This window comes from Marmota marmota, unplaced genomic scaffold, assembly GCF_001458135.2.
Source record: "Marmota marmota marmota unplaced genomic scaffold, marMar, whole genome shotgun sequence".
In the NCBI taxonomy this organism is placed as follows: domain Eukaryota; kingdom Metazoa; phylum Chordata; class Mammalia; order Rodentia; family Sciuridae; genus Marmota; species Marmota marmota.
Genome location: NW_026000172.1, coordinates 2,506,270 through 2,526,847, shown reverse-complemented (window position 1 = coordinate 2,526,847; position 20,578 = coordinate 2,506,270). Strand labels below are relative to the sequence as shown.

At 38.0% G+C, this 20,578-nt stretch overlaps 1 protein-coding gene across 1 annotated transcript in view; it reads right to left on the bottom strand.

Moving 5' to 3' along the window:
• Positions 1 to 852: 852 nt before the first annotated feature.
• Positions 853 to 20,578, bottom strand: part of LOC107159722 (zinc finger protein 708-like) — a 35,916-nt gene continuing 16,190 nt past the window's right edge. The window contains exons 2-3 of the mRNA XM_015506333.2: positions 12,256 to 12,382; positions 853 to 5,164 (exon numbers count right to left, since the gene is read on the bottom strand). Of these exons, the coding sequence (XP_015361819.2) occupies positions 3,219 to 5,164; positions 12,256 to 12,382 (2,073 nt within the window). The 3' untranslated portion in view covers positions 853 to 3,218. The remainder of the gene's footprint in view (positions 5,165 to 12,255; positions 12,383 to 20,578) is intronic.

The following is a 20,578-nucleotide window of genomic DNA, read 5'->3' as shown; positions in this document are numbered from 1 at the left end:
GCTACCCTTGCTGGACCCTTCACAGTGTATATAGGGATGGGGGCTTCAGAGCCTTGCAGAGGGGTGGAAGAGGTGAAGGGATGCCCTTCAAATTTTCACTTTCTTCCTGCCTTCAAAGGCTGTGCTGAGCAATTTTAGAAGCAGTTGCTCCAACCTTAGAAAATTTCCTTCTGGGCTATACCGTCAGGGTCATGTATCCTACTTATTATTCTTTTGGGTGAGAAAACATGGCACTCTTTTTTTAAATATTTATTTTGTAGTTATAGGTGGGCACAATATCTTTATTTTATATTTATGTGGTGCTGAGGACCGAACCCAGTGCCTCACACGTTAGGCAAATGCTCTACCTCGGAGCCACAACCTCAGCCCCCAAACAGGCATTCTTAATGAATCCTTTATGGGGCAGAATTAACTCCTCTTCTGACCCTAGATGTCCCATTGGATGGGTAGTTGATAAGAACAGTGGGGAGGGAAAATGTTAGCAAAGGGTAAATGGGGCAACTGCAGGAAGAAGAAAGTTAAGCCTAAGGGATTTCTGCAGCTGGGACAATTGCAGTAATTATTACTTTTGCAGTGCTGGTAGATGGGAGGGGGAGGTGTTGTCCCTGCAAACATTTGATCCTTCTCTTTCCAGAGAAGGCCAGGCATGTGACAGGAGTCCTGAAATAGTCTGTCTGGACCTGTCATTAATTGACCACGTGGCATCCCTCAGCTAGTTTCCTCCTCTTTCAAGTAAAAGGCAAGAATCAGTGTTGACTGTGCTGCAAAGAAGACAAAGTGAGGCACTTTTGGAGGTCCCCATCCCTGACTCTGGTGTTCTTGCTTGATAGGACTCCAGACAAGATGCTGCACTTACTAAAACAACAGCAAAGTTTATTTAAAAGAAAAGGAAAGCTGGCCACAGTGGCACACAACTAAGGCAGGAGGACTGTGAATTCAAGTCCCTATTCAAGTCAGCCAGACAGTATCTTAAAAGAAAAGAAAATATTTACAAAAGACTGGCACTCCTGGTTCAATATCCAGTTAAAAAAAAAAAGGTATAAAAGTGAGGAAAGAGGACACTCTAAAGGGAGGGAATGGGTCCTCTCAGAGGCAAAGATAGTGCATTCCTCCTGTGCTCCAGTTTTATTGGGAGTCCCAGAGAAATGTCCAGAGAGTTCTATTTTTAATTGTTCAGTTTAGGTACCAAGATATCAAACAAACCTGATTAACATTTTAAGTCATCTTTTTTCTGCCAAAGACAAACATTAACAGCATTTTTTTTCAACATCTGCACATGGAAATAAAATTCTTGCCCTGCCAACTGAGCTAATTAGTTCATGAGTGTTTCTTTGACTCCCGGGGTGCCCAGAACTCCCAGTATTTCTGGCATATACAACATGGGCACCCCATTGGCTGCTCTGCTGCACACCAGAATCACACAAGGTGTTCATGTTGAGCTCTACAGCAGTGGCAGTCCAATGGCCCAAGGGCCTCTGCTGAATCAGTCAGTGTACCAAGCACTCTTGTTGCCCACCAGAACTGCTTCTTCCTGAAAGGATGATGGTTCTGTCAGGTTACATTCATCACCAGTGTCTGGTGCATCCTCAGGGGCATACTGCACTGGCCATAGAACCTTTCTGAGATCATGGGATAAATGACTAAGGCATAGAGCACTTCTCTATTCCAAATATGCCCTAATTTGATGAAGGAGGTGTCTGGCTATGCCCATCCAATTCATGCACCATGGGAACTTCTGCATGCAGAGAAGACACCACTTCAGTCAGTGCTCCATAATCTAGCCATTCTCCAGGTGCCATTAGGTTTTTTCACCAGCTGTGACTATTCTGCAATCATTGTCTGCCCCCAGTTCTATAGTCACAAAGCCCAGGCTGCCCATGGTCTGTTGATCTTCCTTCTGAGCTCCTTCTGGGTTCTATCACAGACCACATTGTGGGGGCTGAAAACTCAGCGGGGACAGAAAGCTCCTCTGAGCCCTTTGCTGAAGATGGAGTTGGAACTTGTAGGAAATCTGTTTAATTTCTACACGTGACCCTTCAAGACACAAAGTATCAAGTTTACTTTTCATGGTGCATAGTTCAGTCCCAGCTTAGGCATTACAATATTTTATATCTTGAAGAATATGTCAAGTCCTAGAATGTAGTGTCCAGTTTTCTCCTTCTTCTTTTGCATCTGGAGGGAGGTTTTACTTCTTTGTTTTATAATGTTAGGCCTTAAACCCACAGACACTCTATCCCTGAGCAGCATCCCCAGCTCTCTTTATGTATTCTTATTGGCTCAGAGAACCATTATCCACATTCCAATTATCCAGCTTCAATGTCAGGCTTGGGATGCTTCTGTATTCTATTGGAGGTCTCTCAGGGAATGGCAGGACCTTGCACCAAAGAAAATTATTTTATAGGGCTTAAGGCCAATCAAATGATTGTCAAGTAATCAGCATCAAGAACTATGAAAATAGGCTAAGGCTATTCTTTTATTGGTGGGTGTAGCTTATATGGTCATTTTTTTTCCCTATGTTGAGGTAGGCTTCCAACTCTCAGCTAGGGTCCACGTTATATCCCACTGTTACTCAGCTTTTCTTGGACATAAGGAAGTTATATGTGCAGAAAGTTTCTCAGCTAGCAAAGAAACTGACTAAACTAAAGTAAAACAGAATCCTATGTGAATAATCCCAGCTTTTACGGTTTAATCCAGAAATTGCAAGATTGGGTCTGGTAACATAAAAAGTACAAACAGGAAATATTTAACAGCCTCTTGAAGTCAGCATTTTTTCCTACTTCAATAGAAAAGCAATAGATATAGGTGAATTCTCAATCTAGTGTATCAAGTTTCTGTGTATGATAAATGAGCAGGGAGGGAATCTTGTAGGAGAGTGGCTAGGGAGATGCATGATTTTTACCTTCATCAAGAGGACTTAAGTTTTCAAAGCAGAAAAGAAAAACAGACTGGAAGAAAAGGGATAGGAGAGATGATAAAAAGACAAATAGAAAGGCTGAGAGGGAAGGAAGGAAAGGAAGGAAGGGGAGGAAGGGAGGGAAGGGAAGGAAGGGAGGGAAGGGAAGGAAGAGAAGGAAGGAAAGGAAGGGAAGGAAGGGGAGGAAGGGGAGGAGGGGAGGAGGGGAGGAGGGAAGGAAGGTAGGAAGGAAAAACTCCCTGCACTCTGACTCAGAGCCCTGCAGAGCTTTGCCATTGGAAGGAGATAAGAGTGTGCTTAGCTGCTAGGGAAATACATTCCAATTTAGTACTCTGGGTACTTGTAGCATGTGCAGGAAATCTAGCAGGTGTTCTGGGGTGCTATGATTGGGACTTTCCTTGTCTCCTGCATGAATTCTCTGGTGTTTGGTAAAGGATGAAACATCCTTAAAAGCACTGCTGCATTCTTTACATTTGTAGAGCTTCCCTCCAGTATGAATTTTCTGGTGTTGGGTAAGGTGTGCTCTTTGAGTAAAAGCTTTCCCACATTCTTCACATTTATAGGGTTTCTCTCCTGTATGAATTCTCTGGTGTCGAGTAAGGTGTGCTCTTTGAGTAAAAGCTTTCCCACATTCTTCGCATTTGTAGGGCTTCTCACCTGTATGAATTCTCTGGTGCTGTGTAAGCTTTCGCGTTTGGGTAAATCCTTTTCCACATTCTTCACATTTGTATGGTTTGTCTCCTGTATGAATTCTCTGGTGTCGAGTAAGGTGTGCTCTTTGAGTAAAAGCTTTCCCACATTCTTTACATTTGTAGGGCTTCTCTCCTGTATGAATTCTCTGGTGTTCAGAAAGCTTTTGTGTTTGAGTAAAACCTTTGCCACATTCTTTACATTTGTAGGGCTTCTCTCCCGTATGAATTCTCTGGTGTTGAGTAAGATGTGCTCTGAGAGCAAAACCTTTCCCACACTCTTCACATTTGTAGGGATGCTTTCTAGTATGAACTTTCTGATGTTTAATAAGGTTTGATCTGAAAGTAAAACACTTGCCACATTCTTCACACTTGTAGGGCTTCTCTCCAGTGTGAATTCTCTGGTGTAGAATAAGGTTTGAGCTACGATTAAAACATTTCCCACATTCTTTACATTTGTAGGGCTTCTCTCCAGTATGAATCCTTTGGTGTTCAGTAAGAGTTGAAAAATTTTTAAAAATTTTGTCACAGTCTTTACATTTGTAGGTTTCCTCACTGCTATGCCATCTCAGGTGTTTAGAAAAGGTTGAACAACCCTTAAAGGGTTTGCCACATTCTCTACATTTGTAGGGTTTCCCTCCAGTATGAATTGTGTGGAGATTAACAGGGCATGGTTCTCTATTAAAAGTTTGGCCACATTCTATAAATCTGTAGTGTTGACCACTGCTATGGTATTTAGAAAGGGGTGAGCAACTCCACGCTTGAACACATTCCTTAAATTTGGGGGGCTCCCTTCCAGGATGAGCTCCACTGTATTGAGGAAGGCTAGCCACTGGGTTAGAAGCTCTCTCACATTCCTCACATTTGCAAGGTGCCTCTTGGCCCTGAGTACTTGGATGGGTCATAAGCTTTGAGCATTGAGGAAAGATGTTCCCACATTTATCATCTTTGTAAAGGTTCTGTGCACAATGAGCACACTGATGTTCTCTCATATTGCAACCAGAGCTAAAATTCTTATGTGTCTTGTCACATTTATAATTTTTTTCTCCAATATAAGTACACTGGTAATTGCTTAAGATAGGGACCTCTCTAAAGGTGTTGCTTGCTTTATTACATGTGTTGTTTACTTTCCAGATATCTAAATTTTGAGTAGGCAATAATGAGTGCATAGGTGCCTTCCCAGAATCATTAAAGGTGTATGTTTTGTCACAAGAAAGAATTCTTTTTTTATTGCAGAATAATGGACAGTTTGTAAGGACAGTTTCAAAATGATCCCTTTTAGAAACTTGTCCTTCAGTTATAAATTGAATACTTTTCTGAGCTATTAAATGTTCTTTAGGTCTGTTGACATTAAAATTTTCTTTATGGACAGTCACTACTAATTTGTCTTGTCCTTTATAATATGATTTCTGACCTTCACTCTCACCTACACTGTCACATACTTTCTTTTGTTGGAAATAGTCAAGGTCACAATTTCCATATCTTCTCTTTATAACTTTTTTAAATAAATATTCTATGCCAGGTTCTGATGAAATTTTCTGGGTATGATGAGAGGTCATGCCTGAAATAAATGAAAATAACAGTTATTTTACATATTAGACTAGAAATATGCTTTGTATATATAATATAAAATTATAGCAGTCAGTATATCAGCAGGGTGGCTGAATAGTACACCAAAGGCCATTATTACCCCATAAATACATAACAGTGGAGAGAAAAAATTACTTTGTATGAATTATAAACCACATGAGAGTCCACAGTATCCAAGATGAGCATATCATTAAGGAGAGTGATATAGTAGAGGAAAGGAAAGTGTGTTACTTTTATCCACTACAGGTCTTCCTCTTCAAGCATACACCTTTGTACAATTATGAAAAATCCACCAACTTCCTTCTTCTCTATCGATAGCAAAAGGAAATGTGAAACTTAAACATTTCTGACTTTCTTGGGGAAGGTCTGAAAACCACTTGACAGAGAAATGGACTTAAGATATTGGTTTTTGGATGACAACAACACAGATATTCAATAGGAGTAAAGAGCCTATGATCTCCAAGGAGAAATATGGATATATCTTTTTTAATGGGAACAATACACAAACAAACATGCACAAAGCCTATATTAGTATGACTTGGATGAAGTCAACACATGGTGATCAAGACAAATGACTTGCTTTTTAATTTTTTTCAATTCTAAAATTTATTTTTATTATATTGAAATATAGTCAAATTATTTTTCTATTATGATACCCTTTTTATTTGTTCTGATTAGTTATATATGACGATAGAATAATTTTGACACATCATACGTAAGTATGAGTGTAACTTCTCATTCTTTGGGTTGTGCCCAATGTAGAATCACATTTGACATGTAGTAATATATGCACATAGGGTAGTAATGTCTGATGCATTCTACTATCCTTCTTACACCATACATTATCACCCTTTTCACTCTCCTCTGCCTAATCTGAAGTACCTCTTTTCTTCTCTAGTTGCCCCTCCTTATTGTGAATTAGCATCTACATATCAGAGAAATATTTGGCATTTGTTTTCTGGGGACTGGCTTACTTTGCTCAACATGATATTCTCCAGCTCCATCCATTTACCAGTAAATGCCATAACTTTGTTCTTCTTTAAGGCTGAGTAATATTCCATTGTGTATATGTACCACATTTTATTTATCCATTCATCTGTTGAAGGGCACTTAACAGGCTTCCATAGTTTAGCTATTGTGAATGATAGACCCAACCTGATCTTTTCTTAAAATTGGGAGCCATCTTGCCACAAAGCCATGAAAAGATAATTTCGGCTTTACTATAAATTACTGCAAATTCTGAACATGCTTGGAATGCCTGCCCGTGCCTTGAACTCACCCATGCCTGGCTCTCTGACCAGATAGCAGCCCTCTCTGAAACTTTAGTGACACCTCATAAATATTGGCCTTCCCTGGCCAGACAACGACCCTCTCTGAGGCTCTAATGGTCCTCATAAATTCTGATGTTGGGGCCAGCAAAAAATGTAAACTACCATTAGTGTGATGCTTGTCAGAGTTCTGTTATCTGTAACCCCCCTTTGTGTAACTTTCTGGGCTATAAAGCTGGGCTGCAGGAAAGCTGGGGGGCTGTCTTGTTCCCGCCGTTTTGGGAGGGAGAGGCAGCCCGGCCGGTGGAAATAATAAGCTTGCTTTAATTTGATTTTAATTGGAGTCAGTGGTCTTTTCTTGTGTCCTGGTCTAACAGTGAGCTGCTATAAACATGAACGTGGCTGTGTCACTGTATGATATCCTCACTAATATGAGGTTGTAAACCTCTATTTGTTTACATGATCCATATGAGTGATGTTTTTTCCATCCTTTCATGTTCATTCTGTGGAATTAATTGGCTAGGAGGTGAGACAGCATACTGTTGGGTCTTGATTTTTAAACCAATCTGCCAGTCTATGTCTTTTGATTGACATTAACATTCAAGGTTATTATTGAGATGTGATGTGTACTCCTTGACATTTTGGTTTATTTCTATTTTTTCATATGACTTATTTCCTTCTTTGATTGATGATTCTTTTAGTGCATTTCTGTCCTTTGCTCATTTTCATTTTTTTTTCATTTTATCCTCATGTAATATTTTCTTGAGAATATTCTGTAGTGCACACTTTTAAAAAGTTATAGATTCTTTAACTTTTGTTTATCATGGAAGGTTTTTATTTCATCTTCAAATCTGAAACTTAGGTTTAGTGGGTCTGGGTTGAGAAGTCAGCTGAAATCCAAACTGTTGTGCCCCTATATATAATTTGATATTTTTCTCTCATGGCCTTTAAAATTTGATCTTTATATTTTATGTTAGTCATAATGTGACTTGGTGTGGGTCTGTTGTAATTTTGTACATTTGGGGTCCTGTAAGCCTCTTGTATTTGATTTTCCATTTCATTCTTTATGTTTAGGAAATTTTCTGATATTATGTCATTGAAAATATTGTGCATTCCTTTAGTTTGTATCTCTGCACCTTCATCTATCCTGATAAATCTTAAATTTGGTCTTTTAATGTTATCCCATAATTCTTGGAAGTTATGCTCATGGTTTCTCATATCTTCTCTGCATGGTTAATTTTCAAGGTGATATAGTTTCTCTTCATCTGTTGGTGGGTACTTTCCATTAATTTTTCCTTGGGTTTTAAAATTCATTTTGAGGATTTCTGCTTGATTTCTTTTCAAAATCTGTTTCTTTATTGAAGTGATCTTTCATCATCTGAAATTTATCTCTGATTTCACTCTTTGCATCACCTTTACATTGTGGATCAGTCCAACTATGTACATTCTAAACTCCTTCTCTGATATTTCTTTTACTGTGTTGTCAATGGATTCTGTTACTGGAGAATGGTGGTTTGTTTGGGGCAATTTGTTCCCTTGTTTTTTTCATGTTGTTTTTATGTCTTCCCAGTTAGCACTACGGATCTGAGGCAGTACAGTGTCCAGTATCTTGCCTTTAAGGGAGAGAACAATATTAACAGCACCCAATGCAAACCATATGCAGCCTCTTAACAAAATAGCTCCTATTAAGACATCTAGAGTTTTGTCACAATAAGCAGAAATAATGGTTCAATTATTGTTCATAGTATAAACTGTAAGTTTGTAAAAAGGTTTTACAATTTCAACTGATGGATAAAGAGAGAAATGGTAGGATATGTTTAGGAGGAAGGAAAAGAGAAGTTAGAAGTAAAAATTCATAGAAAGAGTGAAAGAGGTATTAATAGAGGCTATCTGTTAAAAGTAGAAAAGAAAGAAAGATTCCAGGGAGACAGATAAGTGAGAGGAAAAATATATACAGAGTAGAGAGAGAGAGAGAGAGAGAGAGAGAGAGAGAAATATAAAAATACAGAAGAAAACTGTAATATACTATTCAGACATCCCAGTCCTCAATAAACTGATTCATAAAAATTCTTGGTTTTAAAAATGGTAGAGAAGTAAAAGGGAAAGAAATAATAATTTAAAAATTTTTCTCAATGAAAAATTGAACAACTGTTTCCCTTGGAGTTCAAGTTTTTTAGCTTTCCTTCTCAGCCGATATGTGTGGTAGTCTGGAGATTGATGGTAGCTCTGGTCTGGTGGGTGCTAAACTGGCTGGCTCAGCAAGCTGATAGCAAGATACCCTAATACCCTTTATCAAACTTCTGATCCATTATAGCCAACCTTGTCTATCCCCACATACTTTAGGACTCATGGAGCTGGGGACAGCCTTGCTCTCTCTGGCCTCTCTAACCTGTGATTCCCCTTAGTAAAATACTCCCAGTTTCTGACCTTTCCACAGGATTGCTAACTCAGATTGGACCAAGCAGATCTAGCTGTAAACTCACAGATCTGGGTTTCAGTTTCTTTAGGCTCTGCTGTGTTGCAGACCCATGATCTCAATGTTGTTTTAATTTACACACAAAGATGTGACCATGTGATGCAGCAGTAAGATTGTGGCCACCAGCACATACAGTAAGATCTCAGCTACAACTAAACCTCAAGGCACTTTGATTTGGGTCCTCCAGGCCTGTGTCCCCAGATGTAGGTGGTTGGGACTCAAGATGGCAACAGCAAACTTGCTGGCACCCTGATATCAGACTTCCAGTGGTAGCTGAAATGATACAATGTGGCTGGAGGAGGTAGGAATCAGGGCATGCTTTGGAGCATGTATTGTATCTGCTTTCTGATCACCATATGAGCCATTTCCCTCTGCTCTCCTTTCCTGCCATGATGTTCAGCCTCACCTCAAGATCCAAAGAACTGAGCTGGACTTCTATGGACTAAGACATCTAAAACCATGAGCCCCCAAACAAACCTTTCCTCCTTGAAGTTGTTCTGGTCAGGTCCTTTAGTCACAGCAGCAAAATAGCTGACTAAAACAACCAGTGTCCCGAGAGAGAAGAGGCTGGGTGCAAGGAAACCTGCAGGCACCCTAAGAATGGACCTCCAGGCTTTCACATGGCAGCAGCTGTAGCAGCCTTGCTTTTTAAGTTTTGTGATTTTGGTTATTTACTGATTCATTTCATTGACAAATTAAATTTCATTATTTACTAAGTATTGGTATTTTAAAATATAAATACATGATGAAATAACTAAATCTAGGGGCTGGGGCTGGGGCTCAGTGGTAGCGCACTCACCTAGCATGCATGATGCACTGGGTTCGATCCTCAGCACCACATAAAAATAAAAAAAATAAATATTGTGTCCACCTAGAACTAAAGAGTAAATTTAAAAAAAAAGAAAGAAATGACTAAATCTAGCTAATTATCAAATTTATTATTTCATATAATTATCATTTTAGTGCTTAAAAAACATTGCAATTATTCTACTACCATTCATCAAGAATACAATACATTAGTTAGGTGTGGGGGTACAAGTCTGGAATCCCCACAACTTGAGAGGTTGAAGCATGAATATCCTAAATTCAAAGTTACCTTTAGCAACTTAGTAGGGCCATAAGTTAATTAGTGAGATGCTGTTTCAAAATGAAAAACAAAAAAAGGGCTTGGAATGTTGCTCAGTGGTTAATTATTTCTGGTGTTAATACAATATGAATATTTCATATTAAAAAATAAAATAAATGTGCACAAAAACATAAGTCATATGAAATTTTAAAGATTTACTGGCAAGAAAAAGTCATATAGCAATATACAATTCATTTTTACTGGAATGATGTATCATAAAACACCTTTTCCATAGGATTTGTAAGACAAAAAAAAATCATCATAAACCTTTAATGTGTATGCAATAAAAAAAAAAAAAAAAAAACCTATGCCAGGGCTCGGGTTGCGGCTCAGTGGTAGAGTGCTTGCCTTGCATGTGTGAGGCACTGTACTGGGTTCTCAGCACCACATATAAGTTAGTGAATAAAATAAAGGCCCATCAACAACAATTATAACAAAAAAATAAATAAAAACTAAAAACATAACTGTGCCATCAATAAAATAATTTTAAAAGAACATATAAATATACTAAATTTTGTCATAAAATTGAAGTTAATTTATTGCCAGTTTAAAATATAGTATAATTTTTAAAGATTTTTATAAAATCCCAACGTAAATGATAAAACAAATATACGTAGAATGAAGTGAAGTGAAAGAGAGATCAAAGAATTTCACCATAAAAATCAGTGGACCACAAGTTAAAGCAATAAGAAAACAAGATAAAAGAAATAAAAGAAGCAAGGGAAACTTACCAAAAAAACCCCAAAACAAAACAAAACAAAAAAACTATATGCAGTCTACAGGAGACTCTAAATCTACGGATACAATGTGAAGGCAAAAGCAAATAAAAATATTACACAACAATGACCAAAACCTGATGTAGCAATAATTATCATGTACAAAACATACTTTAAAACAAAAACTTAGGAATACATTTTATCCCCAAAGTAATTTTATTGGCAATATAAACAAAAATAAAAAATAAGAAAGAAACGTAATTTTATTGGCAACAGAAAAAAGGAACAGGCATATTTTAATTCATCTCACACTGCCCTAATTTGTGAAATATTGGAAACTGCCATAAAATCATAAATGTAGGTAAAAAAATGAAAGCATTACTGATTGATGTGAGGAAACCTGCACTTTAACATGAAATTATCTTATAAAATAAAACACAGAGAAGGAAAAAAAAGAAAAAAGAAATTTAACTAACAAAATTCTGAATAACCATGGATGTATTATTTTATAAACTCCTATATAACTACAATTTTCAACTATGACTATTTACCCAAAGTAAGCAGCCATTGTAAAGCACTGACATTCATTATATCGCCAAAAAAAAAAAAAAAAAAAAAAAAAAATCTGCAGGAAATCCATTATAATATTCAAAGGCGCTCTAATAAGGCAATTTCAATGAATAAATAAATACGTAATATTAGAGAATCTGCTTTATGACACTAATATATTACAATTGCTCCATGTAGAGGTCTCCAGAAACGTGCATGGATTTCTGAGAGACTTCCACCAAATAATGAAAATGCCATCAGATGATGCTGACCTCACAAACAAAAGAGACTGTTTGGGCAATTAATTTGAACATATTGGGACATCAACCCAGGAGAAAGAGGAGACTAAAGAAGTTGAAAGCATGCTAAACACAGAGCATCTAGAACAACAAGAGAGATAAACATAAGCTTCTGGAAAACAATTTCTGTGGCATAATAACTTCTCCACCATCATTTGGAAGTTTGGCTTCCTCCTTGGCTTTGGGATCTCTTACCTGTGTCCTCTGCTTCTTGAATTTCTATCCACTTGGGAATATGGCTCAGGGCTCTCTCCTTTGCTCCAGAGGAGGGTGCCCAAATAGAGCTTAGAGATAATAAGATGTGTTCATTGAATTCTTCCTGTGATTACTGATGCTTAATAGTAGTACTGATGATACCACAAAGGGAAAAAATTATACTTTGACACGTAGGTTAAATCATTGTATATCACTGAATTACTGTAAGTAGCACTAATCTAAAGTGAAGGGTATATATCACCTCAAGAAATGAAGAGATAAAGGACTAAAAGAAATGGAACAAACTGCCCAATCCTTTTTCTTGAAGGCAAAAATCTTAAAATCATTAATGAAAAAAAAGAATCTCCCAAAAGATATTCTGCAAGGGAAGAAAACTATATAATTAGGAATTCTGAAGGGAAGCTCTGCTCACCCAGGAAGACCAGGTTTCTGTAGGTCTCCAGCATCACATCTCTGTATAAATTCTGCTGAGCAGGCTCCAGGCATTCCCATTCCTCTTCAGAGAAATCAATAACCACATCCCCAAATGTCAACACTTCCTGAAATAAGAATAAGTCAATTAATAGCACATTGACCATTTGATCATTCACAGAGCTTCAAAGCTGACTGAAGATGAAATGAGAGTTAGTAGAACTGCTGTCAAGAAAGTGGGTGATTTTAATTATTCAAGAAAATACATTGTAACAGTGATATTCTCTATTATTTAACACTGACATAAGAGTGTCAATAGCCCCCCACCCCAAGTGAATATACTCCACCTTTATAAAATAAAATGTAAACTTAAGGCATTAACACAAGAATATACATTTTAATTGAGATTTAATATATAATATAAACTGTCTACTTCTCAGACAAGAAAGTTATGGTAAAAAAGGTAATAACATTAAAATATTAAGTATATAACCATAAATCAGAGATTTACTAAAATGCAGACTCTGATTCAGTGGTTATTGGATGGGAACTGGTTTTCTGAATATGTACAGTATTCCAATCTAGTGATATTAGTGCCAGAGGGCCGAGACACTCTTGAATAGCAATTAGGTATCCCACTATAGGAAAAAAAATAATTAATGAATTTGAGTTCAAGTATTTTAAGGGATTTATGTACTTTTATTAGAATACCAATTACCAGCAACAATCCTTTTTAGCTATTTCAAATACATACTTCATGTCTTAATGCAGAAACCCAAAAGATGTGATAGCTGTAGTGGTACTCCTCCTTTATCACATTTGTCAAATATCCAGTAAATGGTAGAGCCTGATTTTTACCCAAGTTTATTTGGCCTGTAACTCAGTAAAAAAAGGAGTATTAAAGTCAAGACAAAATGTGAATGTTAGAAGAAGAATTTTTATAGCATGGCAGTGATTACAAATGAGAAGACTAATGAAAGTATTCAAGAAGAAACATGATCAGATTGATCAAATGATATTTAGGTTTCACGTACACACATACAGAAATGTCAACTTCACACATTAAAAACAATTTTTCATGTAAATTAAAATAAGAAGCATATTCTGCTTTGTAACACATATAAACTAATTTGGGATGGATGCTATTTTAAAAGACACTATTGAGATACAGATAATTAAAGATAGTAAATAAAATAAGAGCTACATTTACTTGGTCTTTTCATTTTTTCCCTGTTGTTGAAATTTTATTTTGAGGTATACTTTGTAATTTTCAGACAACTGGAAAGATATAACTCTTGTCTCATTCACAGAAAATGCAAGGAGGTTATGAGGTTTAGGTCTGTGAGCTGGAGGTAGAATAAAATGAAAGCCTACAAGACCGTGGTCTGCTTCAGGAGCTCCAGTAATAAAGTCAGTACTCTGGTAAACAAAAGGCAGAGGCTATATTCACCCAAAGCAAAACATAAGGAAAAACTACTCAGAAAAAAAGAGTTTCTGGATCAAATATGATTGTTCAAGTAGATTATTTAGAAAAATCCTACCAAGATGCCTACAAACAGAAAAAATTAATTTTATGGAGTTAATTTGGCTGACAGCATTTATACCAAGCAAATGAGGCTAAAACAGTTGTAGAACAAATAGAACAAATTTTAACAAAGTTGCATCAACATAAAAGGTCATATCATCAGTGCTGTAATATCAGTGGCCATCAAAACAAAATGACATAATAAGAATTGCAGTAGACTTTCTTTGGCATTCTAAAGATTGAGTCATTTCTAATCATTCTGTTTGTTCAGGACATACTAATTTCTTAGGGGAAACTAATGTACATTTTACTAACACTGTGTATGTAGAGATGATGGAGCATCCAGATGGAAAGTAAACAAAGCATGGTTCCATTCTTCAGCAACATCTAATGACCCCAAAACATGTCCAATAGGAATCTAGGATACCAAGATTTTCCAATATCCATTTACCAAAAAGAAAATCTTTTCAATCCTGTAGGCATGGCATGGCTTAGACGAAAGTGTAAGAACTGAAGGCTCCTGGTATAGGGGGTATATATGGGCACATATATTTTAAACAGATAATGTTGTTTACCATGAGAAGAGAAGGAATCAAAGTGGCTAAAACATGTTAAACACAAACCTGATTGATAGAAAATTACAGGTGTGCATATTTCAAATATAAGGTAGTTTGGGAGAACGATACAATGCCACACCTGATGTGGACCACTTACCTGGAAACCAACTACATTGATCTCTTCCTTCTCTAAACTTCCTTCTCAGGAGTGACTGCTTACAATTCAAACCCATAAATGCATGGGTCTCAAGAAACAAAATACATGGGTCTCAAGAAACAAAATACATGGGTCACAAAGACCTTTTATGGTAGCCTCAAGATTAACTTAAGTACAAGTCACAGAGCTCAGATCTCTATGTTTCCCAATTTTATTCATTTAGTTTTAGATGAGAAAGGACCCATTACTTAATGGTAAAGGTATTCACACTCAGTAGGATTTTGTTTTGTACCAGTGGTTGCTGGGATCCAGGGGATATATACAGATTTACCAGTAGCAACATTCATAGTTGTAATAAAATTCATTTTACATTTAGTCATTTTTACTTTTTATTTTAAAACACATTCTCCCTAAGCTTCCACGTTTGATCTCCAAATGTTATCTTTTTTTGCATTAGCCTCCTGAGAAGATGGCATCTTAGACATGCACTACCCACCATGCCTGGCAAAACTCAGTGTTTATGTCTACAGGAGGCAACAAATGTGTAAAGCACTTATATTTCATTCCTCAAGAGGGGAAAACAAAAGCATCCATCTTTTTCAGAAAATAAAAGTAAAATTTTGTTGCTATCTTCATGATAACAAATAATGTGCTAAAAAGTAAATCATATAAATGACTAGGATTGCCAAAACTTATATCACATGATTTAGTATTAAGCTCAAAAACCCAGACCAATGACTTATTGACAGTCACAGGCTTTCATGGATAAGAAGCTGATAACTTGGTAAATTTGAAATTCAACTATGTTGCTGCCCCTCAATTTTTTAAAACTGTATTCATTTTTTTTCTGCAGCCACAATGGGAGAGATATTTTCCCTATTTACTATTTCTGGTAGAATTTCCAAAGCTAAACCCTGGAATTTCACTTGAAATCACTCCCAAAATACAGAGCCATGGAAAAAACCCAAAGAAGACTCTGAAGAAGAAAGGTAAAAAAACATTTAAATACAGTAATGTAAGGCTGACTTCCTTTACTAAAATCCTACTCTGTCCTATACCTTTGGAGACAAGGACCAAGCTCTCATTATCAAATTTGGTTGTATGAAGAAAACCAACAGTGACCTGTTCAAGCATTCTTAGGTAGGTCTGGCACTGTGAGTAATCTCACATCCACACTGAGGATACAAGGTGGCTGATCATCTCATTGACAGTTGAGTGTGGAGAATTAAGAGACAGGTAAGTTTGTCTCAGGTTGTCCCGGAGGAGCTGTTTTTTTAAATAAAGAGAGGGTCTGAGCGGCCTTCCCAGAAGCTGCCAAGGCTCCTTGGTTTCTGGGATCTCTTGATTCTCTCCCTGAATGTTGTGGGTTGCTCCACCTTGGGTCTACTATAGAAAAAAGGAAACTAAATGCAGTAAAGTGATGCCAAATTGGACATCCAACAAGCTCCCCAAGTGTGCACACTGAGACCCTTGATTCCACACATCTGGCCCCCTATGGGGAAAAAATCCTGATCCCTGGGGACATCTATGGGATCATTGGTGTCAGAGTTGTGCTTCAATGAGAGTAGGAAACTTAGGAGATTTTCCCCCTGTCAGCTCTGTTTTAAAGGCTCCCTTCTGTTGGTCCTAGTTTGGGGATCTCTTCTGGTTGTCTCCATGCTTTTGATTGAATGTTGCTGGCCCTATAAGACATGGGCAATGCTGCATTGATCTCACCTGCAGACTCTTGAGAAAAATCCTGTCTGAGAGGGCCAAAACTAGGTATAAGCCTGTCCAAAAATAGCTGATGTTTTACTGTAACCATCAGATCACTGAATGACTTTCTTAATTATTATGATCTTGCTATTGGAATTGGTCTGTCAGAGATAGGTAAATAGAAGAAATAATATAAGTGCAGGTATTCACGCAGTTGCATGAGGAGTCTGAGTGGCCTGAAACAAGATGGTGGTGTAGAAAGGCACTGCCTCTGGTGTGCAAGGATAGCAAGACACCAGAAAACAAAAGTGTGCCCAGCACTGTTTCTCAGCCCAGTCCCAGGCAGCTGCAGATCAACCCACTGTGGGTCAGAAAAACCAGCCCTATGTCAGAAGAAAAATCCCAGATAAGCTTCTGGGGTTTAGAGAAGTAAGTGAAGAGGATGTGGCCTATGCCATGTCTTCAGCCTCCTTTGCCTAAGCTGGGAAAAGATACATACACACACAAAAAAAGACATGGCAGGGGGTGTTGTAACCACTAAATTATGACTTGGGGACAAGGGATGGTCTCTGCTTTGGGATTTCAAGGACAACTCATTTGCTCAGAAGACACTCATCCCCAAGGCAAAGCCATTTTCCCTATGACAGTACCCCATCACCCTAAATGTTTAAGAAGATGGACAGCATAAGCAATGGCATAAAGAAAAAAAAAAAAAAAAACAGGTCTGGATAAAAGTAAATGGCTAGAGGGAATAAAAACAAAACAAAACAAAACAAACAAACAAACAAAAAACCCGTGACCTTTTGGGCCCTGGACTAGCCAGGCTCTAGTGAAGCAGCAGGGCTTATGCCCATATAGATATAAGGCCAGCTTAGATGAAGAGAGGCAAAGCCTCCAGTGCAAACTCCCCCAACTTTTGTGTCATAATCCTCTTCCCTAGTGCCTGAAAGTACATGGCTCTGAATGAAGTCCAGACTTTTGTACACAGACCTCAGCATATACAATGGCCCCCTCAAGTCCCCATTTATGAAGGCATCTGCTTCTTGGTCCTGCTGGTTTCTGCAGAAGGAAGTCCCTAAAAATATCTGTTTGGACTAGCTGTTGTTGTGCATGCTTGTAATCCCAGCAACTTGTGGGGCTGAGGCAAAAGGATTAGAAGTTTGAGCCAGCTTCAGCAAATTAGGGAGGCCACAGAAAACTTAGAGAGGCTCTAAACAACTTAGGGTGATCCTGTATCACAATAAAGCATAAAATTAGTATATATGGCTGAGTGTTTAAGGGACCCTGGATTTAATCCCTGGTACAGTACAGTCAATGTGACCTTCATTGGACAGAGTACCCTGTACATAGGAAAGAAGCTCTGATGGGTAGAAGGGGAAAACTGACACACTCCCCTCAAAGCTAATTGATAATTTCTTTAAGGTAATGCCTGGTCAGGACAACCCATTTTTCTGTGTTCTTCATCAAGCTGTGGTGCTGCTCATACAGAAGTATGGGTGCCAGCTGAATGTTGGGAGAGTAGGGAGATTCAAAACCACCTTATCAGACAGTCCAAATGTCAATCTCAAAAAAACCCACGACACTTTAAATCAACAAACCCTGTTGCCAGCAGATGTAATGAGCATGACTCCTCAGAAAGCTTGGAGACTCTTCACAAGTGCTTTTATCTTCAGTAGCCTATCATTGAGCCAGACTGGGCCCCTTCACTGATAGAAGCAAGTTCAGGGTCAATGGCCAGTGAATACCTGGATACTTTGCAGTCAAGGAATAACTGATATTTAAAGCTGAGGCCCTGCTGCTAAAACATCAACCCAGAAAAGCAAGCTAATTTCTCTGACAAGAGCTCTCACTGACCAAAAGAAAGAAGGTAAGCATTTACATTGACTCAAAATATGCTCTCATGAGAGTGTAGGCACATGGAGCTATCTTCAAGGAAAGAGGAGTCCTTGCAGCTAAGAACAATGCATTAAGCATGCCCTTGAAAATACTGGCATTAATATAGGCTGTGGGCACACCAAAGCAGGTAGCAATCATACACTATCCTGGTCATCAGAAGATTGACATCTAGATGACCTAGAGAAATTGGGCTGCAACTGAAAGGGCAAGAAAGAACAAACTGTTTATTAGGGCCTTGAATCTCAGCTTGAATCAGACAATGCAAACCTTTTCATACTCAATCTTTCATAGCTCAACATGTAAGGAACACATTGCATATCCAAAGAAAGTTACATGCACTCTGGAGACCCCAATGAACAGGAAAATAGAAAAGACAAATCTCACCTTAAAAATAATGTGATCTAAGGCTGGGGTTGTGGCTGAGTGGTAGAGTGTTCACCTGGCATGCATGAGGGACTGGGTTCAATCCTCAGCACCATATTAAAAAATCAATAAATAAAATAAAGATATTGTGTCCACCCACAACTAAAAAATATATATTAAAAAAATGGGGTCTAAATTATGTCAAGAAACCCATGTGCATTGTGAATAGGTGTCTTTCAAATGCTCTCCACTAAACAGTATTCATAGCAGCTGGATTAAATAGAACTCACAAAGAAACAGTGTATTAGAGATCCTTTCTTACACCATGATGGGATAGCAGAAAATAGGGCAATAGCACAACACCCGCAACAAAAACTTAGTTAAAATAGTATGTACAACCATCAGTCAAAGAAACTGATGTACAAGAACATGTTTCTTCCAGGTCACCTTTAAGAATTGCCCCTCGTCCCTTCTAGTAAAAATGCAAAAGGAAAAATTATAACAACTGGTAAATACCTTCTATTCTAGGAACCCCTTCACCACCTAGTTTGTGGAGAAAACAGCTTAGAGATATAGTCACCCGTTTTTTTGTTTTTAATAAAAATTGACTGTGGGAAAAATAAAAATAACATTTGCTGTTCTGCCTCTATGAAACCTACACCAGGGTATTCCTGTGTTCTTCAGAGTATCCAGCTGCTCCCAAAAGAACCTCCATCTCCAAAACTCAATGATTTATTATTTTAAAAACTCTATGATTTATTATAAAACTTACTTTTAAAAAATTCTCCCTCTCCACCTTTGAAACCATGAGAGGAGAAAGGTTAACCCTCTTCTTGTTCTAGGTCAATGATCCCTCCTTCAGCTCTTGCACCACAGGAATGAAAAAAATCAAGAGTTCAGGGCTGACACCAGAAGATCTAAGAAGTGGCTACCTCTTAAGAACACAAGTATAATATAACTCCTGGTAGGGCACAGTTAGAGTGTAGACTTTTTGTTAAAGGCACATTTTTCCCTAGAGTAGTTAGAATCACAGCCTCTGGGACAGGATTCCTCTCTGTTTCTTCTTGAACATCACAGCAATAAAACTTATTTTTTTCCATTTCCTCAAAACTTTTTCCTCATTATTGGATCAGCAATGGGGACAAGGACAGAAAGCAAGTGCTTCTCTAAGTAACTCAGAGATGCTTGCTTTCCTAGTATGTCAATGCATCTTTAAAATAAAATTACTTGTTACCCAAATCTGAATGACATATATGACAGTGTACGGTATCACTAAAAATTATACCCTCAAAAAGGTCATTAAATTCACCATTCCATCAAAACTTTTTCTGGTCTCATGGAGGGCCCTAACATGCTTGATGTGAGAAGAATGTGACAGCAGTAGGGGAGGCTCCTGAGAGAGAGCAGGTCTCAACAATATCATTTTATAGGTTCAAAAGTTGGCCTCAGTTTACAACTTCTTCTTTTGGAGTGGCTAAAATCCACCTGTATCTTGCCTCTTAGGAAATATCGTCTTTCTACTACTATTGATAAAATACATAACTTAGCCAGGCACAGTGGCAGATTCTTGTAATATCAAAGGCTTGGGAGGCTGAAGCAGGAGGATCATGAGTTCAGAGCCAACCTTAGGAACTTAGAGAGGTCCTAAGTAACTCAGTGAGACCCTGTCTTTAAATAAAATATAAAAAGGGCTGGGGATGTGGCCCAGTTATTAAGCACCCCTGGGTTCAATCCCCAGTACCAAAACCAAAAAAACAAAAAAACAAAACAACAACAACAAAAAACTTAGATGGCATGGTGGCACATACCTATAGTACCACTGGCTCAGGAGGTGGAAGGGGGAGGGTCACTGGGTTCCAGGCAAGTCACAGTAACTTAGTGATGCCCTAAGCAACTAGCAAGACTGTCTCTAAAGAAAATATGAAAAAGGGCTGGGGATGAGGCTCAGTAGTTAAATGCACCCAGTACCCAAAACAAACAAACAAACAAAAAACATAGCTCATAAAAAACTGAGCTGGAAATTAGTGAACATGTTTTTCAAATTGACAAACTTGGAGAGGGGGGTGTACTGGTGGGTTGAACACAAACATGCTTGACTGTAGGGAAAAGTCAGGTCATCCTGCCAAATAGG